This window comes from Acanthopagrus latus, chromosome 8, assembly GCF_904848185.1.
Source record: "Acanthopagrus latus isolate v.2019 chromosome 8, fAcaLat1.1, whole genome shotgun sequence".
Taxonomy (NCBI): domain Eukaryota; kingdom Metazoa; phylum Chordata; class Actinopteri; order Spariformes; family Sparidae; genus Acanthopagrus; species Acanthopagrus latus.
In genome coordinates this window covers 19,828,796-19,849,138 of record NC_051046.1, presented here as the reverse complement: position 1 = coordinate 19,849,138, position 20,343 = coordinate 19,828,796, and the positions used below count along the sequence as shown (strand labels likewise).

The following is a 20,343-nucleotide window of genomic DNA, read 5'->3' as shown; positions in this document are numbered from 1 at the left end:
TGCAAGACAGTCCCCTGCCAAAGTGAAATTCATAAGTTCACCAAAGAACTCAAAGCGAAAATCCAAATTTGATTAAGTGCTTCTTTAACTTTGTGCATCTGTAACCAGCAAAAGAACGAGATATTTCTGTCAGGTGTAGGTAGAGAAATTAGGGCAATATATACGATATATATCGTTATTGTGATATGAGAGAAAATACCATCTCAGATTATGGATACCTTTTTTTTACTGGTTTTAAAGACTGTGTTACAGTGAAGTGATGTCATTTTCTGAACCTACCAGACATTTGTTTGTCTTGTTTGCCATCTTTGTTTGACTTGTCATACCCTGCAATCACTGAATCATCAATAATTTCCTTTTTTTTCTCCAAGGTCTTCCATCATCCATAAGACAGAAAAAGATTGCTGCGCTGCAGTCCAAGCTGGAAAGTGCGGAGGCCAGAGCAGTGGTAGCAGAGCAGGCAGTAAAGCTTGCGGAAGCTCATGCCGAGGAAAAAGACAAAGCACTGATTGAGGCTTCAAATCGCTTGAGCCAGTACGAGTCTGTGAGTCTACAAATGCCCTCTCTTTCTCTCTTGTTTTACTTTTGGCTTACATCAGAGATTTTCTTTATTTTTTATCCAAAACAAATCAGTTGAGACAATTTAATTCCCAGAAGCAAAGTTTTGTTTTTCCTGTCCATCCTCACTTTTATCCGAGACACTGAAATGAGAATGTGACTGTGGTGTGATCTACATGGTTTTTGAGTCCACAAGCCAAGTGTTTGTTTTTCAGTATGTCTAATCACATCCTGATTTCCCTAAAGTGCCGAAGTTGAAATACAAGGAAATAATAAAAAGATGATTTTTGATGATTAAGTAACAACAGCTCTGTCTCTACATTTCAGGGTACTTATGGCCTGGAAGCAGCCATTGTGGAGATCAAAGAGTATAAAAATCAGATTAGAGTGAGAGATTGTGAGGCAGAGGCAATGACGAATGAGATCAACCAGCTTGAGATGAGAATCAATGACCTCATGGATGAAAATGAGGACTTCCGAGAAAAACTAGGTCAGATTTAAAAAAAGAAAATCTTTACTGCTCCCTCTCAGTATATTTAAACACCAATGGCTGACTCATTGTTGTGAAACTCACTAAAAAAATAAAATGCATGACGTTTATGACTCCCAAGGTCTGGAACCAAAGCAAGAAGTGGATCTGACAGAGTTCAGGCGAGCCAAAGATCTCAGACAACGTCAGTACAAAGCAGAAAACCAAGTCCTCACCAAAGAGGTAAAGTGAGATCACATATGTTATAATCACTGCATTTATAACTACAAGGTTTTCTGAGAACCTCCCACCTTTGTGCTTGATTTCTCTCTAGATTGAACGGCTTGAAGAGGAAAGATTGGAGTTGAAGAAACAAATCAGGCGCATGGTGAAGGAGAGAGGTGAGGCAAGAATCATGGAATTAAATATCAGAAATTATTGTATTAACATTGTTTTGACATGCTTTTCTCCTCAGTGACTTGAATATACTTAAGGCTGTTTTATCTGCCTGTTTGATATTGTATCTTCAGTAAATCTTCATACAAACCTTTTAAGTCTCAGCCATTTCAATCACCTAATCTGTCCAATAATGATCAAGTCAGACTCCTCTTACAAACCAGGAAATATTGATCATGTTAGTAGTATAATGAGTTACAAAGTCCCCATAGTTGTGGTGAATGAATGGGCATGTGCAAGACTTTTACCCAGGGGTCAAGCATTTTTAACCCGTTTCACTAAATTGCCCATTGTATTGGACAGGAGGCAGACATTTAATCCAACAAGTGCTAGATGCAGATATCTTAAAACATTGGCAAATAAGTCAAGAGTACATCAGGTGACTTGTCAAAAGTTGAACATTTCTTATTAGCCTTTTGTATTATTGACTTGAAGTCTTTTTGTTACTCTTTAAACGTGTTGTACTGATAGAAAGTGTTTCAATATGCTCATGTTTATAATTAGGTCTTAGTAACAACAAATTGCGCACACAGGGATCCCACAGTCAAGCCTGCTGCTGGAGGAGGAAGCTGGGCCAGGCAGAACTGGACAGCTGCCATTCAAACAAGGCACCTACACAAATGAAGAGCTCCAACGCAAAGTAAGCTCCAGACTAATGACATCATTTCTTACATCTCAACTTCAATCAAGGCCCAGCATTTCAAAGAAAGAGCAATAGACTGATAACATTTTTAGAGGCAATATCAATTGATATTTAAAGTGATTTGTCATTTTAGAGCCAGCAACATGATTTGTGTTCAGTGTTTCATTTATCTGATTATTTATTCAGGGTAGTCTGGTTTAGATCGGTTTAGATAGATTGTCCCTTATTTAGACAGACTTGGTTACACAATTCATGCAACAAAAAAAGTAAAACAAATGTCATAGAAAATATATAAGGAAGAAGTGGAAACAAATGAAGATAGAAGGGGAGACAGGAGAGAAAGGAATGGTTGAGGATTTTATAAATCCATCACCTGTTATTTTAACAAGTGCCAAAACTACAGATTTATGACACAGTTTTTCCGAGTTAATCAGTTGATGTAGCATGTGCAAGTTCTTGCAGAATTATTCAAAATTCAGTTTGATTATCATTAATGACACAAGTCTAATGCAGTCCAGTGTTGCGGCAGCAGATACTTCCCCGTCTTTTGCCAGAGGGCAGTAGGGTGAAGAAAGAGGATGGTAAGTGTGGATTTTGTCTCTCAGTTTCCTGTGCGGACATCACACTGATATCACTGATGTTTGTTACATGGATACCGATGATGTTTGGGGTAGTTTTAATTCAAACTGTAGAGCCTGTTTTTTTTCCGGGCAACAGACAAATTCTGCCAGATCCTGGTCTTTCCGGTCAGGATGCATTCTGTTGGTTCTACAGTGGTATTCATTCATATGCTATTTTCAGGATGGATAACATGAAATGAAATTGTTGCATGGCTTGTAAAAGCAGTTGAGTATGATGTGTAAATACAGTCAAGGCTTATGTAATAGACAGGTAAAAACCTAGTAAAAAAGGCAAAGATTTGAGCAAAAGCAACTGGCAGGAAATCTTTTTTTTTGTTACTTTTCTTTGCAGAATGAGTACTTGGAAAAAGAACTTAGAAATAAGGAAAGAGAGCTGCAACTCCACAAGACCCAGTTTCAAGTCAAATGTAAGTACCGTTTTACAGTTGAGTCAGCTACTTTAGCCATAGATTTTGTTTGTATGAACACATGGAGGTATAGGAATATGTATTGCAGAGATCAGACTTTTAAAAGTAAATGCGGAAAAAAACACAGCTTCACTGATATTGGTCCCTCCTGTGTGATTACTCATAGTGGATGAACTGTCAAAAGTGAAAAGCGATCTGGAGGCTGCGCTAAGAGATGTCCTCCAAGCCATGAGAGTTAATCAAGACACCTTTCCATCTAACGCTGCCATCAGTGTTCCTAGTCTGGAGAGGCTGGCTAATGTAAGTACCTTCCATGTAGCGGGCACATAAGCTTAATTTCACACTGAGGGTTTAAAAATCTTTTTTGTAATATGAGGCCTTCTGGAAACTCGGATTACACCAGAGAAACTGTATGGAGCCATTTTATATTTATTTTTTGGGTGTTTTTTTTCCATCCCCATCCACTACAATTGTTTAGAAGAATGCTACAACACTGTTTCAGTGTAAAGCTCTGAAGATGTTTTGTGGATCATGAATCTAAATTTCCAGTACTTCAAATATTGTATTAAATGTAAGCATGTTGAAATTTTAAATAAAATAACAGTGTTTACATAGTTTAATTTATCTCTCCGTTGTAGTCCTCATGAGAAATTGGCCTCCCTGCTCTGTCTCCTAAATTACTGCATCACAATAAACTAAAGTATTTCAAAAGTTTTTAACAACATATGACATCACTGAGTTGAGCTGTCAATGTAGTTAATGTGTTCACTCTTAACCTATCAGTCATTTAACTGTCATTTGTTCTGTCTGTTTTTATGTAATCTTGTCTGTATTCTGTCCTCTTGGAACTGATCAAATCAATGTCCCTGCGACATTCCCCTGGCCACAGCTGATGGAAAACAACAGCCTATTTTGTTGCCCCATCTCACAATATCTGATCTGTTCAATAATTAAATGCCATGTGAGTTTGATAAAACAGAAAAGGATGGAAGAATATGAGTTCAATGAGGCGAGCAGGAATGGCATCAGTAGTAGATGCAGAATATCAGCAGTTGGTGGTTTTAGGTTGAAGTTATGATGATATCAGAATCCTCCTATTGTGTTATTTGAGTTAAACGGTTATAGATTCAATTAACAAGATATTTGCAGTCAATAATTATATATGATTTGGGCACAGAAATCTTTTTTATATAAAGGTTTGCATAAGCAGTTCAGATCCACTCTTAAGCAAAGGCATACTGAGTCTAGTTCAGCTAAAATAACCTCAAACATATCAAATTAGGCATAATGAATTCATTCAGTCATTAAACCTTTATTGATACACCAGAGATCATTGAGTCGTGATCCTCGTTTGCAATGGTATTGACTCAATTACAAAACAAAGAATAGGAAAAAACAACAGCCAAGAGATATATTTACAAAGAAAAGGCAGTCTTGGCTAATAACAAGCTGGTAATATTTTAAGCTTATGGAGGATAATGTGATGGATAAATTAAGATGATTTAAATGTAAAATAGAATAATACAGTTCTATCAAACAAAAACAAGTAGAACAAGATAGAATAATGAGCCCTCCTCTGTAACCGATTCAGGGAAGACATGCCCAATCAGTCTGTGCTCACATGAGTTTTGTGTATTTTTTCCTAGAGAGCTACAAAATGTTTCCCACTGTCTCCGTTTTCACCACATGCAGTCCTGTTAGACTTGCTTTGCTGAAAACAATGAACATACAACCACTGGTTTACGTCAGTTGAGGGCTCGTCACATAGCAACTTCATAAACAACAAATGTTTTCGACTAGAAAAAAGTTTAGAGCGGTCAAACTTTTGGTTGATTGTGCCATGCTGATAATCCACCAGCAAGTAAAAAATCGAGAGAGCTGAAGAAGATGTTTATTTGGCTTTGAGGTCACACAGCTTGGCTCAACGCCAGAGATGTCATGCACAAGAGAAGTTGACAAGAAATGCCAGGTGCAAGCCACATGCAACTGAAAATTCATCATAACTTGCAGATTTAATGTTATCTTTACTAAATGTGATTTTGGAATAGTGTGAAGTATTGTTAGTAAATGTTAAAACTAGGTAGTGAATATGATAGTGGTTGCACTGACTGACAGGCAGAAACTCAAAGGATTTTTTCTATTTCACAGACTGGCTCCTTTTTTGTACATGCAGTGTTTTTGAGTTTGTTTTAATGGTATTAAAAACTAATCATTTGTGCTCATTTCCAAAATAACAGGCTACCGATGTTAACAACATGACTGGGCAGTCTGAGTCAGCCCTGCACCTCAAATCCCATATACATCAGCTGGTGGGAAGAAATGAAGAACTTAGGCAGGAATTGAAATTGGCTCGGGAGGAAGCCACCAGCAGCTTCAGTCAGCTTGCCAGAGCCAAAGAAAAGGTACATCCACACTGTGTTACCGCTGGATAGAGAAATATTACTGCCAACTGTTAATGAGGGACAACATGTTTTTTGTTTTTTGTGCATGTGTGTTTCTTTGTAGTATTACATTAACTTTTCTGTCAAATCCTTTTTTTTTTGGCTACATCCTTTCCTTTGGCAGAAGCACAATGCCGTGTTGTTAACTTTCCCAGGTTTTTCATGCTACATTTTTAGATTTGCGAGGTCCCTCAAGCGAACAGTTGTAAACTCTGGTCCATCAAGCAAACTCCAAATGCTTACAGCTGTGTGTTGCAACTCTTTTCTTCAAATAGAAAGATAAATGTCTCACATTAAAGAAGTTAACCAGAGAAATGTACCAATTTACATAATGCGTGTTTATACAGACAGTGGCAAAGTCTGACATGGTCTTTGTCTCTCAGAGTAATTCGCATGACTAGAACATTGCTTTGATAATCCATCTTCTCTGTTTTCAACATGTGTTGCTTCTGTTTCCCTTAACAAGCAAATTGAGGTAAACAAACTTATGTCCCAGCTTTTCATCTGTTTAAACAGTTTCAATAGAAACCGTGTTTCCCACAGTACAGCCAATAAAATGTTTTTTGGACCCCTGTTGTTCAAAGGGGAAAGCATGGTTTTATATCAAAGCCATCAAAGCCTTTCCTCAGGGCAACTTTCATAACCCATCTTTAAATTCTCGGGTTTAATTCTGTTAAACCACTTCTCGTTTGTGTATTTTTTTCTCAGGTCTTTTCCATTTTTGCCAACAATTCCTTCTCTCCTTTTGTGAGGGAAAACACATGCTTAGCAGATTTGATCGATGGTTTCCTATAGTGGAACAATTATTTTAAATATGCCTTTGATACTAGAAATAAAACTTGTACATGTTGTCATTGAAATTGATATTGAAGTCTGTATTTTAACAAATAGGTTTGACTGCCAGACACTTCTGTTTATTGTTTTTGTCTCTCAGGTGAGCCAACTGGAAGGTGAAATGGAGCTACTAAGGAGGTCAGGCAGCAGTGGAGTCACCCTTCGACCACTGACCCTGCCTGAGGGCCTGGGGTCCAGCAGCACCGAAGTCATCAGCTCTCTGAATGAGTATGCTGTTAGACTTCTTCAGGTTAGTATTGCTGTCTTCTTCAGACCCAACAATATGTCTAAGTTATTAGGTAAACATTTGTAATTCTTATATTAATTAGGAGCTCAAAAACAGGGAGGAAAAAAGCAAGAAACTTGCAGAAACACTGGAGGAATACAAGGAGAAGTTTTCTGTTATTGGCCATCAACAGGGACTCCTCTATAAAGAATACCTAAGGTTTGTTAACAAGGAAGTTCCTTGCAGGTTAAAGCTGGTTTGTCACCTGATGTGTAAAATTTGAGACTGTTTTTATCGTGTTTTCACCCAGTGAGAAGGCAGAGTGGCAAAAGAAAAACGACACCTTTACAGAGTTGAAGAATAAACTGGAGGAGGAAAAACTGGCGGATGCTGTTAAAATCGAGGAGTTCAATGTAAGTCCGAAAAATAAATGGTTTAAAGGTTAGTGAAACTTAAATGCTGCAGACTGGCCTGCATTAATCTAAACCCAATACTTTAAGATGATTTAATGTTCTGATCTTAAATAATCTTCTTTGTTCCTCTTTGTCCCATCTGTCCAACTTCTCCCTCTAACTCAATGAATGTCAAACACACATAAAGGCAACAGACCACTCACTGTTTCATGCAGTTAAAAAGTGAGACCCTTGAGAGTCCTGGACTGCATAGATTACCTCAGAAAGAAAAGAAGAGTAACTTTCGTAATTCCCAAGGGGAAAATTCACATTTTTTCACGTCATTATAAAGTTTACACACGCATAGGCCCAAAAGGACTTTGATGTCTGCACATGTTTGGATCAGATCCAGTCACTTTGCCTCCAGCACTTATCCTCAACATACCCCTTAATGAGTTTTTCTCCCAAAAATGTGTAAATGGTCAGTTTTGTTTGTTAATTTCCTAATCACATTCATCCTTAAGGAGCTGCTTGACACCCTTCAGAAGGACCCAGACGAAATCAAGAGACAGTTGAGTGAAGCATTGCGCAAACTGACGGTGCTTAAGGTTAATGAGAAAAAACTGACACGACGCTACATGACCCTGCTGGAGCAAGAGCAGCACCTCCACAAGGAGAACAGCAAACTGAGGGAGGAGAGCATCAACATGCAGGCCTCCGTCACCCAGAGGATGGGCTACCTTCAGAGATACAAGGTACACAAAATTTAATTCCACCAACAAACTCTGGGGCAAAACTAATTCTAATGTCAATTTGCCAGAGTATATAAGTATATTGTTAGAGTAAATTAGACAGGTCTTTCCAAAGATCATACATAAAATGAAAATAGTGCTCCTTTTGTCTCACGATACTGAGTGGGAAAACACGTACAAATCAAACCAAAATTAAATTACTGGTCTTTGACTCCAACAAAAAGTTAAGTACTCCCCTTAAAATCAATTTAGCTGTTGTATCAAACGCTTCCAAATACTGTACATAATAATTCCTTCCTATAATTCCTAATTCCCTCCTATAATTCCTAATTCCTAATTCTTGTTGAAGATCATAAGTATGGAGTCAGCCATTATTACCACCAAGTTCCGACCTCAGACAGCCCTGTCTTTTGTTTTGTCTGTAGGAAATGGCTGCATATAAGATAGCAGCTCTGCAGAAGGCCCTGGATAACAGTGTGCCCTCATCTGACCTGGAGAAGGCGAACAGACAGTACACAGAACTGACGGTTAAGTACAGAGACATGCTGCAGAGGGATAGCCAGCTCATACAGAGAACCACCAACCTCGAACATTTGGAGGTATAAAAAACACAAAACTTCCCAGGGAATTTCATCACTCCTCCAATACATACACATTTTATTGTTTTTGACTGTTTACTGACCACATGATATTTTATCTTATTCTCCTGTCTTTCAGAGTGAGAATGAGTCTCTTCAGGAGCAAATCTCTGCCATTAATAAAGAACTAGAGATCACAAAGGAGAAACTGTATACCTTGGAGCAAGCATGGGACAACATCAATGCAATTGGTATTTAGTTCTTTTTATCTGTCATTAATGTGTTATTATGCCAAAATGCCAAAATATAAAACATCTGCAACAGGGATCAGTTCTGATCAAGTATTATATTAACACAGCACACACAGGCTGACTTGTCTATTAAAGGATATGTTCAGAGCTGAAGTTTTATCAAACGGGCTTAACATTAACCTGGATGAGGTGATGCCATTAGAGACAGCATAGGCCATTCGAGAGAGCATGTCTTAACTTGAGGGTTAAGCCTAGTTTGTTAAGTCATGCAATTTTCATCCCAAACTGTTTATTTTCATAATCACAGGAGGTGAAAATAGCATGGATAAGGCAGACAAGGCGATGGCCAATAATGAGATGATATCTGCGGCCAGACGGATCACCACCCTTGAGATGAAGGAGCTGAATGAGAGACAGAGAGCAGAGCATGCCAACAGAATGTATGAACAAATGCGGAACTCCCTCAGGCAGGTGGAAGAACGGAACCTAGAACTGGAGTCCAAGTTTGCAGAGGTAAAGAAAACAACACATAATAAGTTGTTTTTTGACTCACTTGAGACTTTACTCTGGACATCTATTTGACAATTTTTTAAATAAATTGTACCAAGTATTAAAGGCCATTTGTTTGACCTGGCAGTCATTTCAATCTTGCAGTAGAGAAGTTCATTGATTTGATTATTCAGAAGCAGAATTATCTTTAATGCCATACATAGGCTGTTTAGAAATGAAGTTTTTATTTCTCTTTCTCAACATTTTGGTTAATGATCTTTAAAAACAGCACTACAACTCAGCTGTGCGAGTGTTTTAACACGTGTCAGTGTTTGCCACAATCTCAGCTCTTTAAGTAATTCTTTATAAAGTCATTATTCAAAGAATCTTATCAAGTATAGTTACCAATGTTTTTCTGCAGTTGACCAAGATAAATGTAGAGGCCCAAAGAGTGGAGAGGGAGCTGAGAGACGAGCTGGCAGACAGCATCAGCAAAGCTGTGAGCGACGCTGACAGAGCCAGGATTGCTGAGTTGGAGAAGGTCGAGGCTGAGCTTCTCATCGAGGTTTCTAAGTATGTTTGACGATGTGCAGGGCTGAGATTATGAGATTATGCTCTTATCTTGAAATACACATTTTTTTTTGTTAAGATTACATTTAGAATCATAGAATGACTATGCTGATTTGATAGAAATGTTTTTGAGGACACAGTGGGTTACTTGAGAACGAATCTTTATAAAACTTTCAGATGATGTAAACATAACCTTTTCATTTCTTGAAACGCTTCTCTGTTATGCACAAGCACGCCTTTGCTGTTATTTTATACACTGGTTATGAGCTATGACACTCAGCTTTTCACTGTTGCTATAATTGTAATAAACAAGTACACATTTACCTCATTGTACTTTAAAGTGTTAAGAATTGTAATTTGTGTTTTATTTGCTACGCTACAGACTTCAAGAGGTGTCTGATGTGGCCATGATGCAGGCATCTGCTCTACAGGCCCGACAGCAGTCCAAAGACAAGGAAGTACAAGCTTTGAGGAGACAAATACTGGACCTCCAGGTAATCAGGTGTTGTTATTTATATTTTTAGATGTATTGAACCTTGGACGGGTTGATCATTAACTTTATTTGTAGAATAAATTCAAAGATTTTCCCTGAAAGCCACAAGCTTTTAAGGCAACCAAACCTTATTCCTTTCATTAAAGAATATCTTCTAAATATTCAATTGGTAAAAAGTATATCGAAATTTCAGAACAGAACAGAAACAACCAGATTTGTGTTGCAGCCAGTTACGTAGATCTGTGAGTCACATGAAATAATTTTGAGTGTGTATCATCACTGTTATCTCTCTCTCTCACAGTCACATTCAGATGAGAAGGCCCTCATTGCGAAGCTCCACCAGCACATTGTGGCTCTGCAGCTTAGTGAGTCAGATGCTGTGGCCAAGCTTGAGGCGGCCACCACTCGCATCAAACAGCTGGAGACCTACAAGCTTCGTGCTGAACAGCGGCTTGATGCAAGCGAGGGCAATCTGTTCCTCATCCGCCAGGAGGGCAGAAATCGATCCAAGCACCTACGGCAGACCATCCAGTCACTACGTAGGCAGTTTGCAGGGGCTCTGCCTCTTCCCCAGCAGGAAAAGTTCTCTGTGACCATGGTGAACCTTCAGGAGGACAGAGCAAGAGCCCTGGAGGAGAAGAAGAAGGCTGAGGAGGAGAGAAGGAGGGCTGAGGGCAGAGCAGAAGAGCTGGAGATGCGACTTCGAGGCCTGGAGGAGCTCATCTCAACACTGAAGGATGCGAAAGGAGCTCAGAAGGTCATTCTGGTTGATTGACAGTTAAAAATGATGAAAAGTATCTCGTCAAGAGATTTCTGTGACATCTTAACCATAAGCTGAAATGTCTGAAAACTGTAAAACTTCAAACAGGTAAACGAGTGGCACAAGAAGATGGAAGAAGCTCGTCTGCAGGAGCTTAGGAAAGGCAGGGAGCTGGTGGTCCAGAAGGAGGAGATCAGGCACCTGAAGAACCTTGTGGAAGAACAAGAGCGAAACATCCGCTCGCTCGAAGAAGATATGGTTCAGCAAAACATGGTGAGAGAAAAACTGCAAACACATTCACAAGTTTAAAATAAAAATACGTACACAAATACTTGATAAGGACGTGAAGGTTTTATACAATAGTTAATGTGGAATCTGGAGAAAAATTGTAGCTGTGAAAATTTCTCAATTTTAAATACATCACTTTTTTGGAGCTTTTAGGGACAGTTTCAGTAGTATTTAGGGTAATACAGAAAACTCTTTTCTTTACTATGTCAAGCTTCAAGATGAACGCCAGCTTGCATGGGATCAGCGCGAGGTGGAGCTGGAGCGCCAGCTGGACCAGTATGAAAAGCACCAGACTGAGATTCTGAGCAGAAGTTCTGAAAAGGTCATCTTTTTTTTTATAGCTGCTGAAGATAAAATAATTCTCATCAATAGAAAAGTAAAACATGATTATTTACAACCAGGCTGTTATTGAAGCTATCAGTTTTTTTTTGTTTGATCCAATCATAAAGCCTGGGCTTCAGTTCAGTCTTTATCTATATTTATTTTTATTTGTGGTTGTGTGCAGTATGAGGATGGAACAGGATCCCTACCAGACCCAAGTCTACCTCTTGCTCACCAGTTAGAGTTTGCCTTGGGGAAAATCAGAGAGCATGTCCACACCATCTTAGACACACAGGCCACCTGCAAACGTTTAGATGAGGTACAGTATTCAGTCCATTATTCCTCATCAAATCAGATATGTAGTGTTTTTAAAACTCTTATTCCTTCATGTGCAGAAGTTGAAAGAGAAAGAAGCAGCCCTGTGGAAGGAGGAACAGAACGTTGTCTCAAGGGATAGAGTGATCAATGAGCTACGACTTCGGCTCCCAGCGGCAGCTGATAGAGAACGCCTGTTAGCTGACCTTGCCAAGCATGAAGAGTGCCTTCCAGACAGTCAGCCTGCCCTCAAGCTGGCTCACCAGACCATCAAAGACCTCCAAGGTCGGCTTGACAAAAAAGAAGATGTGCTAAAGAAATACCAGAGCCAGTTGGCTCGAGCCAGACAGGTACACTAAGTCACTGACAAATACTGGAGGCACAATGATTATCAATGCAACATGTCTTTTATATTGTGTGTTCTTTTTAAAAGGTAATAGTTTTTGAATAACAGGTGGAGTTGGGTGTTATGAATGTCTTGAATCTCCAAAGGGTCGAAATCCAGAAATTTCAGCACTTCGAATACATTTTTATGAGCAGTCTACACAGAAAATGAGTCTTGTAGAAGTGTTATGACCTCTATTTAGACACCTGATCAGAGTAAACACAATGAAGCTTTTACAATTTCAATCTTTTTAGTCAAAGTGTTCTTTGTTTCATTTAACTACACCTTGTTGATCCCAGGATCAAGAGGACATGATAAAGAGGCACCAGGAGGAGCTGAGAATGCTGCATCAGAAGCTGGACTTGCACTCAGACACCTCCTTGGACCACTTTAAACAGACAGCAATGGTATGCATGTATCCATTTGTCTCTGTGAGCTTTTTTCTGTTTAAACAGCTTGTGCTTGTTAAGCTAAGGCTCACAACAACAGTGGTATACATCAAGTCCATGACATCAGATTCACATTAATATCCAGAGATACCTCTTCTGGTTGTCAAGATACTTCATTGCCAACCTCGATAAGATATCCTGAAAAAAAATTGACATTCAGTAACATTTTCAATAGTTATAGAAAAAAAGGGTGTCAACTCGCTGTCAGAGTAGAGAGATATTGACACTTTTGCTACTGATGTCTCAGGTGTATCAGGGTGTCAGTACTTCAGAAAATTAGCACTAAACAAATATTCAGTATATTTTTGACAACACTAATTTGACATTAATCAACCAGTGTTTCATCAGAAAACAGCCTATTTCCAAGCATGATTTAGAACATGTTCCTCAGTGAGCTCTCTGTCAGAGTTCCTCGGAGCACTGTTTAAACTCTTCTGCTTAGTTTGAAGCTGTTTGTCTTGTTTAATGCTATCACCTTCCTTTTTTTCCAGGAACTGATGAAGAAGCCCACTATCAGAGTGCCAACCACCAAGCATCTGGAGCGTCTGGCAGAGCTGGAGCAGACGGTTGCTGAACAGGATGTCTCTCTCTCCTCTGTCACGGAGAAGCTCAACCTGACCACTGCTGAGCTAGAGAGACAAAGGATCGCCATGGAAACACAAGCTAAGAAACACACTGATGAGATGTCAAGGTAATTATTCCTTTATTTAGCCAGTGGTCACCTATCAAGATGAAGAAAAGAAAGAAATCAGAATCCTTTATGTTTCATTTATCGTAGTTGTTTAAGTGAGTTCATGAATTTATATCAGCTGACCTCAGTGTTAAACATTTGTTTTGCAAGTGAAAGCATATTTATACACTAATAATCTGAACTGGGTGTTTTTTGGTATTTTGCTGTCTTTAGTGAATCCCAGATTAACAGGTGTATAATAAAGATATGGCAAGCCCTATGCTAATTGAAATCTCAGTGAAGATTACACCACCTGTGTGAAAAGCCCAGCTGTAAGGACAACAGGTCAATGTCAGTACCAGCGCACATTTCAGCTCCCTGCACAAGTGACCACTAAAAAAATTAAAATTACCTGAACGCATTTTCTAAATTGAACCAAATTGCAACAGATTTCACTGTTCCCTGTCTAAATGAATGCACATACTGTTAAACACATTTCATAATATACGATTCCATGTTTTTTTGCTCGATGGATTATGTGGACAATTGTTATTTGTGTGATTTCCCTTAGTATTAACATGACATAGCTTCAAATAAGAGACAGAACATACTGTCAAACCTTGAATGAGATGATATGAACAACCTTAAAATGACTTAAGGGGTAATTAAATGAGAGATGTTAAGGAGTCAAAAGTTTAATGAAAAGCAGCTATAGTGAAGCAGATTAAAGGTGGCCTTCAAAAGTTCAGTAATGCCATGGAGCATGTAGCTATTCTGCCGAATGAGTTCACACCCAACGACACGAATGGAGGTGTAAATACTTCTTAAACAAGAATTGCACAGAGAGGAGCGTATACCTCCACCTGAATACTCCACCTGAATACCTAAATGTAACTTTTTTTTTCTTTTTTTTTTCTCATCAAGACTCATGCATTATTCCCAATTCCATAAATGCCCTAAAAGAGAGTGTGATCCAGTTCCTGGATCTCTTTATCTTGATCCACACCAAAGGTCAATGAGGTCTGTTCTTGGCCAAAACCCATCCTCCATGCAAGTGTCATGGAAAACTGTTCAGTAGTTTTTTATGCAATACTGCTGACCAACCAACAAACAAAGACACAGGCTCGGCCATGGAAACCCATTCCATGAAGCTCTCTGCGTACTGTACTTGGGCTAATCTGAAGGTCACATGAAGTTTGTAGCTCTCTAGCAATTGACTGTGCAGAAAGTCGGCGACCTCTTTGCACTATGCGCTTCAGCATCCGCTGACCCCTCTCCGTCACTTTACGTGGCCTACCACTTCGTGGCTGAGTTGCTGTTGTTCCCAAACGCTTCCATTTTGTTATAATAGAGCTGACAGTTGACTGTGGAATATTTAGGAGCGAGGAAATTTCACGACTGGATTTGTTGCACAAGTGGCATCCTATGACAGTTCCACGCTGGAATTCACTGAGCTCCTGAGAGCGGCCCATTCTTTCACAAATGTCTTGTTTCACAGTCTGCATGCCTGAGTGCTTGAATTTATACACCTGGGGCCAGGCCAAGTGATTAGAACACCTGATTCTGATCATTTGAATGGGTGAGCGAATACTTTTGGTAATATAGTGTATGTTGTACTGAAGGATAGTTGTATTGAATTGCTACAGGAGGTTAACCTAATGAACTCGCAACTTGTTGTATAGGTCAGTACTTTTGTGTTCCACTACAGCAGAAAACATGTAGATTTATAGATGTCACTATTGATTGGCCATAATTGATCAGTGGGAAAATAAACAGACAATAAGTAATGCTTATCGAAGAGACATCCCAACCTGGCAGACTAAACCTGCATGCCAAAAATAGCCCCGTGCTTGAAAGAAATAATGCCTTTCGTGTGGTTAAAAATAAATAAATGCCAGCCTGGGAAAATTGCCCAGCCTGGCCTTAAGAGATATGGGTGTTAAAATGACCCACTAAACAGAGAGATAGTCATATCTAGCAGAAAAATATCATCCTGCTTGGAACAACTACTGCTCTACCTCCCAAATTAATACAATTTTATGTGAAAAGTGACTTGGCAATATTGCAGAATGTGTGTGTCGGAAAGTGTGTTTCACATTAGGCCGGGGCATCGTTTTCCGTGTCAAAAAATGATTAATTTGTGTGCTTGATAGTTAAGAAAAACCATACCTCAACTTACAATTTCAATAGTTTTAGTCACTCTAGATACTTTAACAGAAAGTACACCTTTACTCTCTTAAATTATCACTTATGGTTAAAAATGGTATTGGGCTCCTCATTACGGATAGTAAGAATACAAGAAGACACTCTTGAATAATTGGGAGTGTAGAATTGTTTTTAGTTAGCTGCAGGCTCATTTCTGGATGTTCCCTTGCAATTTGTATTCTTATCACAATTTCACCCCCTGCATACCACATTAGGTAAAGAAAACATTAAGGCACACTGTATCAAGTTAGTGGAAAAAAAAGAAAACAATTTTCCAACCACCCTTTCAGATATAAATTAAAACCAGAAATTCAGAAAAAAATGTATGTTATAGATTAACAAAGGGGTTTTTTGTTGCAGGCTCGAGGAGTATCATGCTGCCCAGGTGAAGGCTGTGACGGCTGAGACAGAGGATCAGAGAAGCCAGATGGCCCAGATGGAGAAGGAGATGAACTACCTCCAAACAGAGCTGGCAGCCCAGAAGGAGGCAAACGTCCGCTCTCCTAGCAACACCATGAAGAACCTGGTGGAACGACTGAAAGCACAGCTCACGCAGAAAGAGAAAAAGCTCAAGGTTGCAATAATCACATCCCAAAAGACCACCTAAAATGCATTAAATATTAAAAAAAGAAAACTATTTTCACACTGATGACACCCAAGATAGTCATCACCAGCCCTCATATTAATCCCTGTCAGTTTTTCCTGAGTTTAAGAGAGGAAAGCTAATTCAATTTTCAGTATTTATTTATGGCAAGTCATATCATCCTCTCAATTTTTAACAATGTTATTGAACATTGCAGATAGATTCATTTTATAGGAATATGGAAATGCTGTCTGATGATCATCATGTACCTTGCCCCAGATTTGCCTGACAGGTAGAATGGATACTGTAAAGTCCTCATACAAAGCGTATATGTTTGTTTCTGTGTTGCCTGTGTGATTGATTAGATTGATATGATTGGATGGCTGGATTAATACTGCTTTTGAGCACTGGAGCTGCATAACAAATAAGAGCAGCTGATCTGAATATCCAGGAAAACTAATCCAATCCAAAGCATTTTTAATGATCATGATACATGCATTATTTTTTCATTTGTCAAAACTACAATCACATTATTCACTGCATGCAGAAATAAATTTTACCAAGAATGAGTTGTTCAGATAGAAATTAAGTCATGCTGGATGGTGTGAGTAAATGAGACCTGACCAGTGCACTCATAATATTTATCATTTCTGGTATCTCTTTGCTCCCTGTATTATCTCAGGGCCTCAGTAAGGCCCTCTTGGAGCTGCGGGCAGAGATGACGTCTGCTGCGGAGCAACAAGTCATAGCCAGCGCTTCAATTAAAGAGGAGAGTCTCAATGTACAGATGTTGGTTGACAGACACACCAAAGATCTAAAGGTGGGACAACTCTATCATAATTACATGCTTGTTTTTCATGGATGTTGTACTTTATTTATGAATAGCTGCTGAGCTAATTATCTGACACAAAGACAGCTTCAGTTAATTCAGAAAATATTTTCAATGAAAAAGGGGAAGATTGAGCAACTAAAATGTCATCTATTCACACGTTGGAACATTGGAAACATCAGTTGATGCCTCTGGTCGATGTTGATTTACAGTCACAGCCTTTGTGTCTTCAGTGTCTCTGAAATGTAGCAAACCATAAGGTCAAGTTGGTGAACATGTGCCTCTTCATATGTACAGTGTGTTTTACATGTGTGAATCTAAATGGCCTTTCTGTTAATAACCATATACAGCCAGTATTTAAGTCTCCAGTTTTTGTTTTAAACCAGTTAAAAACACGCTTATTAGTCTCTGTTACGCTGCAGTGTGTAACTCAGGTGACATGAAATAACCTTGTTTCCTGTAACCTTGCAAATAATTCATGATACAAACAGATTGCTGTATTTGGAGATACTGATATTCATGGAATGCCTTTAGGCAATTAAATTTCATTGGCATAACTAAGTCAGCAATAAGGGATTAAACATTAAATTAAACATCTGGCTATTTACTTGTTTGTTAGTGCACAGACATCTTTAAAAAGAAAATTTGAAATATAAGATTGTGTTCTCTGAAAAGGTAATTTCCTAGAACAGTTGGGCACTGTAGTTTCAATCAACTGCTACAGAAACATGTGTTTAATGCATTTATGGCATTCTACAGTTGAGCTCTATAGCACAGAAGAATACAATATATCAGGCTTTGGATACACAGTGAATTGAAGCATATGCTCATTCATTGCTTTAGACTTTTTTTCTGATTTCTTGTCAAAAAGACTTTAGAATGTCACCCAACCTTTCCTTTAAATTTGAAAAAAACCCTTCTCTAAAGGTGCGTGTACAAGAACTTAATGAAGAACTTCAAGCCGCAAAGGATTCTGCCAAAGCATCCAGAGGCCGGGAAAACTCCTTGAAGGAGGAAGTGGACAGCCTGAACCAGGATCTCCAGAGGAATCAAAAAACCCAGAGACGCCTACAGGCTGAAAAGGAGGAGAGAGAGCAGGAAATACAGGAGCTGAAGCAGCAAATCAAGAGGCTGAGCAGCGCCCTTCAGGTTAGTATCTGTAAGGAGTGTGGAATAACAATGCAAGTTACTGATTTGTCAGAAAGCATGCAGCGTTCTGTATGCAGCTGCATCTATTTGTATGGAGCAGGCATAATAATATAATTTCAATCAGAGTTCATCGGCATACCCACAAGCTTAACAGTTGCCTATCTGTACCTGTGTTGTCCTTGCTGAACCACTATTTCATTGCAAAACACGTATTTACGACCAACCAGCTCTGCCCAATCATCTCTGCTGTCTGCATATCCTGCTCCATTCTTCCAACCATTTTTCCTTCCATTCCTTGTTTTTTCTTTGCAAATCAGTGCACAAACAACTTCGACTGCATTATTCCCATCTTGTGATGTATGACCACCTATCACTGATCAGTCATGTAGTGTTTAAACCACAACAACTTCAAAAATCCTATTGGATCCTATTGCTATACAGCTAAAATTTGTGTAGCATGACCAAGGCTTTGTTTGGGTCAACTGCTCTGGACCTTATTGTTGCTTTTTGTAGTTAATACACTCAACAACAGCCACATGATACAGCCTTCATCAACATCAACACTAACATCATGTGGACTCATGACCACAATCTCCTGACTCCACAGGAAATGTAAACAAAATTGAGCACCGTATCAACAGTGTAATCTCACATTCTTCTGAGATGTATGATCTACTCCTCTAGTGGATAACAGAGTTGATTTAATTATTCAGGTATTTGTGTGGATCAGTGCAAGCATGTATTTTTAAAGTCAGTCCAGATTTGTCTCAGGACTTGGGCTGCATCTCTGTATCTGATATATTTAACATGATGCCATGGGTTGCGACCCTGACCTTTAAGTGTTAATGTCTTACTTTTCTTATTGACTCAAACAGAGAATGGATCACATGGTAGGACCACTGTCAGTTTCTACAGTACGCTGAGAAAAGTGTGGCGTTGCTCAAATCTTCATATCTGTATTTGCTGATTAGAATCAACCAGAACCAGATGGAAAGGGGCCAACCATCGAGAATCTGCAGAAAAAGATCAGGAGGCTGGAGGCTGACTTGGAGAAAAAGACAGACATGAAAAATGTTAAAGATGATAATGGAAAGGTTTGAACATCACAAATTGCAACAATTGTCCTGTATTATCATGGTTTGCAGCATTATTATCATCCAGTGCATGTTCACTTGATGTACAATCTGTTGGACAGGCTAGAGACGAAATTGTGCGTTGGGAGGAGGGCAAGAAATGGCAGGCCAAGATGGAGAAGATGAAGAATTCACTGAAGGAGAAGGAACGTGAGAATGAATCCCTGTCGAAACAGCTCAGCACTCTTAAAGACCTGTATGCCAGGTCAGTCTATACATCATGTGTTACAAAGCATACTTTGATCTTGCTCTTGTGTTGATTTGACAGAATTTCTTCAAACTAAAGCTGCAGTTGGCATCTGGAAAAGTCTGGCTCTAAATGATAGCATGAGGGACTGAAGTTTGCAGACTTTAAAAAAAAACATGATGTCAATAAGTAGCACAGCACAGCTCTTTATCTGAAGCTGGTCATCATTTTGCAGATCATAATTGCAATGTCAGTATCCTCTGTAATAAAATAATAATTATAATGATGATCATCATTTCTAGAAATGTTTTGACTTGAAAGATGTTCAGTGTATTACTATCTAAAACAAAGGAAAGCCACAACTCTCAATCAACTTCAAACTATTTTCTGAAATAAGTTCCATGTAGTTCACTCAGTGCCATCAAGTATACAGTATATGCCATTTTCTAATGTTGACAGTGCAACCTTTGGGAAGTCTGTATACCTAAAATCCATGTTTTATTGTATCTGACAGAATTAGGCTTCTGTCACAAATTTGAAAATGTCAAAAATGGAGAGCTAAAGTGCCCAAATCCAGGATGCAAATTTTGGCATTTGTATAACCCTCTTTGTTTCATTGTGTGTGTGTGCAGACTGGAGCAAGAGAAGAATGCACTGCAGAAGAAACTGAAGGCTCGAGGTGTGACTGCTGACCAGGTGGTGGTAGTGCGAGCCAATGAAATGGAGAAGGAGATTGAAGAGCTGAAGAAGAAGAACTCAGACCTGGAATCACAGATCCTCATCATAAAGTAACTAGCAGTCTTTCAAAGAAAGTTTTTATTGTCAGCCCATCTCTTATAACAAGTTGGGAGTTGGGACTTTTATCTCTT

The 20,343-nt window shown here is 38.9% G+C and overlaps 1 protein-coding gene across 7 annotated transcripts in view; it reads left to right on the top strand.

The window, feature by feature from the left end:
• cep290 (centrosomal protein 290) overlaps window positions 1-20,343 on the top strand; it is a 34,178-nt gene that overhangs the window by 7,641 nt on the left and 6,194 nt on the right. For 4 of the 7 annotated variants that reach the window (XM_037105938.1, XM_037105940.1, XM_037105942.1 and 1 more), the window contains 31 exons: window positions 372-544; window positions 886-1,048; window positions 1,170-1,270; window positions 1,362-1,428; window positions 2,017-2,123; window positions 3,099-3,174; window positions 3,341-3,474; window positions 5,412-5,576; window positions 6,550-6,699; window positions 6,779-6,894; window positions 6,986-7,088; window positions 7,592-7,822; window positions 8,245-8,418; window positions 8,537-8,648; window positions 8,956-9,161; window positions 9,559-9,710; window positions 10,090-10,201; window positions 10,502-10,957; window positions 11,069-11,233; window positions 11,460-11,570; window positions 11,754-11,888; window positions 11,965-12,234; window positions 12,569-12,676; window positions 13,210-13,409; window positions 15,954-16,167; window positions 16,859-16,996; window positions 17,933-18,154; window positions 19,030-19,044; window positions 19,126-19,248; window positions 19,350-19,492; window positions 20,107-20,262. In XM_037105938.1, the coding sequence (XP_036961833.1) occupies window positions 372-544; window positions 886-1,048; window positions 1,170-1,270; window positions 1,362-1,428; window positions 2,017-2,123; window positions 3,099-3,174; window positions 3,341-3,474; window positions 5,412-5,576; window positions 6,550-6,699; window positions 6,779-6,894; window positions 6,986-7,088; window positions 7,592-7,822; window positions 8,245-8,418; window positions 8,537-8,648; window positions 8,956-9,161; window positions 9,559-9,710; window positions 10,090-10,201; window positions 10,502-10,957; window positions 11,069-11,233; window positions 11,460-11,570; window positions 11,754-11,888; window positions 11,965-12,234; window positions 12,569-12,676; window positions 13,210-13,409; window positions 15,954-16,167; window positions 16,859-16,996; window positions 17,933-18,154; window positions 19,030-19,044; window positions 19,126-19,248; window positions 19,350-19,492; window positions 20,107-20,262 (4,798 nt within the window). The remainder of the gene's footprint in view (window positions 1-371; window positions 545-885; window positions 1,049-1,169; window positions 1,271-1,361; window positions 1,429-2,016; window positions 2,124-3,098; window positions 3,175-3,340; window positions 3,475-5,411; window positions 5,577-6,549; window positions 6,700-6,778; window positions 6,895-6,985; window positions 7,089-7,591; window positions 7,823-8,244; window positions 8,419-8,536; window positions 8,649-8,955; window positions 9,162-9,558; window positions 9,711-10,089; window positions 10,202-10,501; window positions 10,958-11,068; window positions 11,234-11,459; window positions 11,571-11,753; window positions 11,889-11,964; window positions 12,235-12,568; window positions 12,677-13,209; window positions 13,410-15,953; window positions 16,168-16,858; window positions 16,997-17,932; window positions 18,155-19,029; window positions 19,045-19,125; window positions 19,249-19,349; window positions 19,493-20,106; window positions 20,263-20,343) is intronic. The other 3 variants (XM_037105943.1, XM_037105939.1, XM_037105944.1) reach the window with 1 other exon arrangement.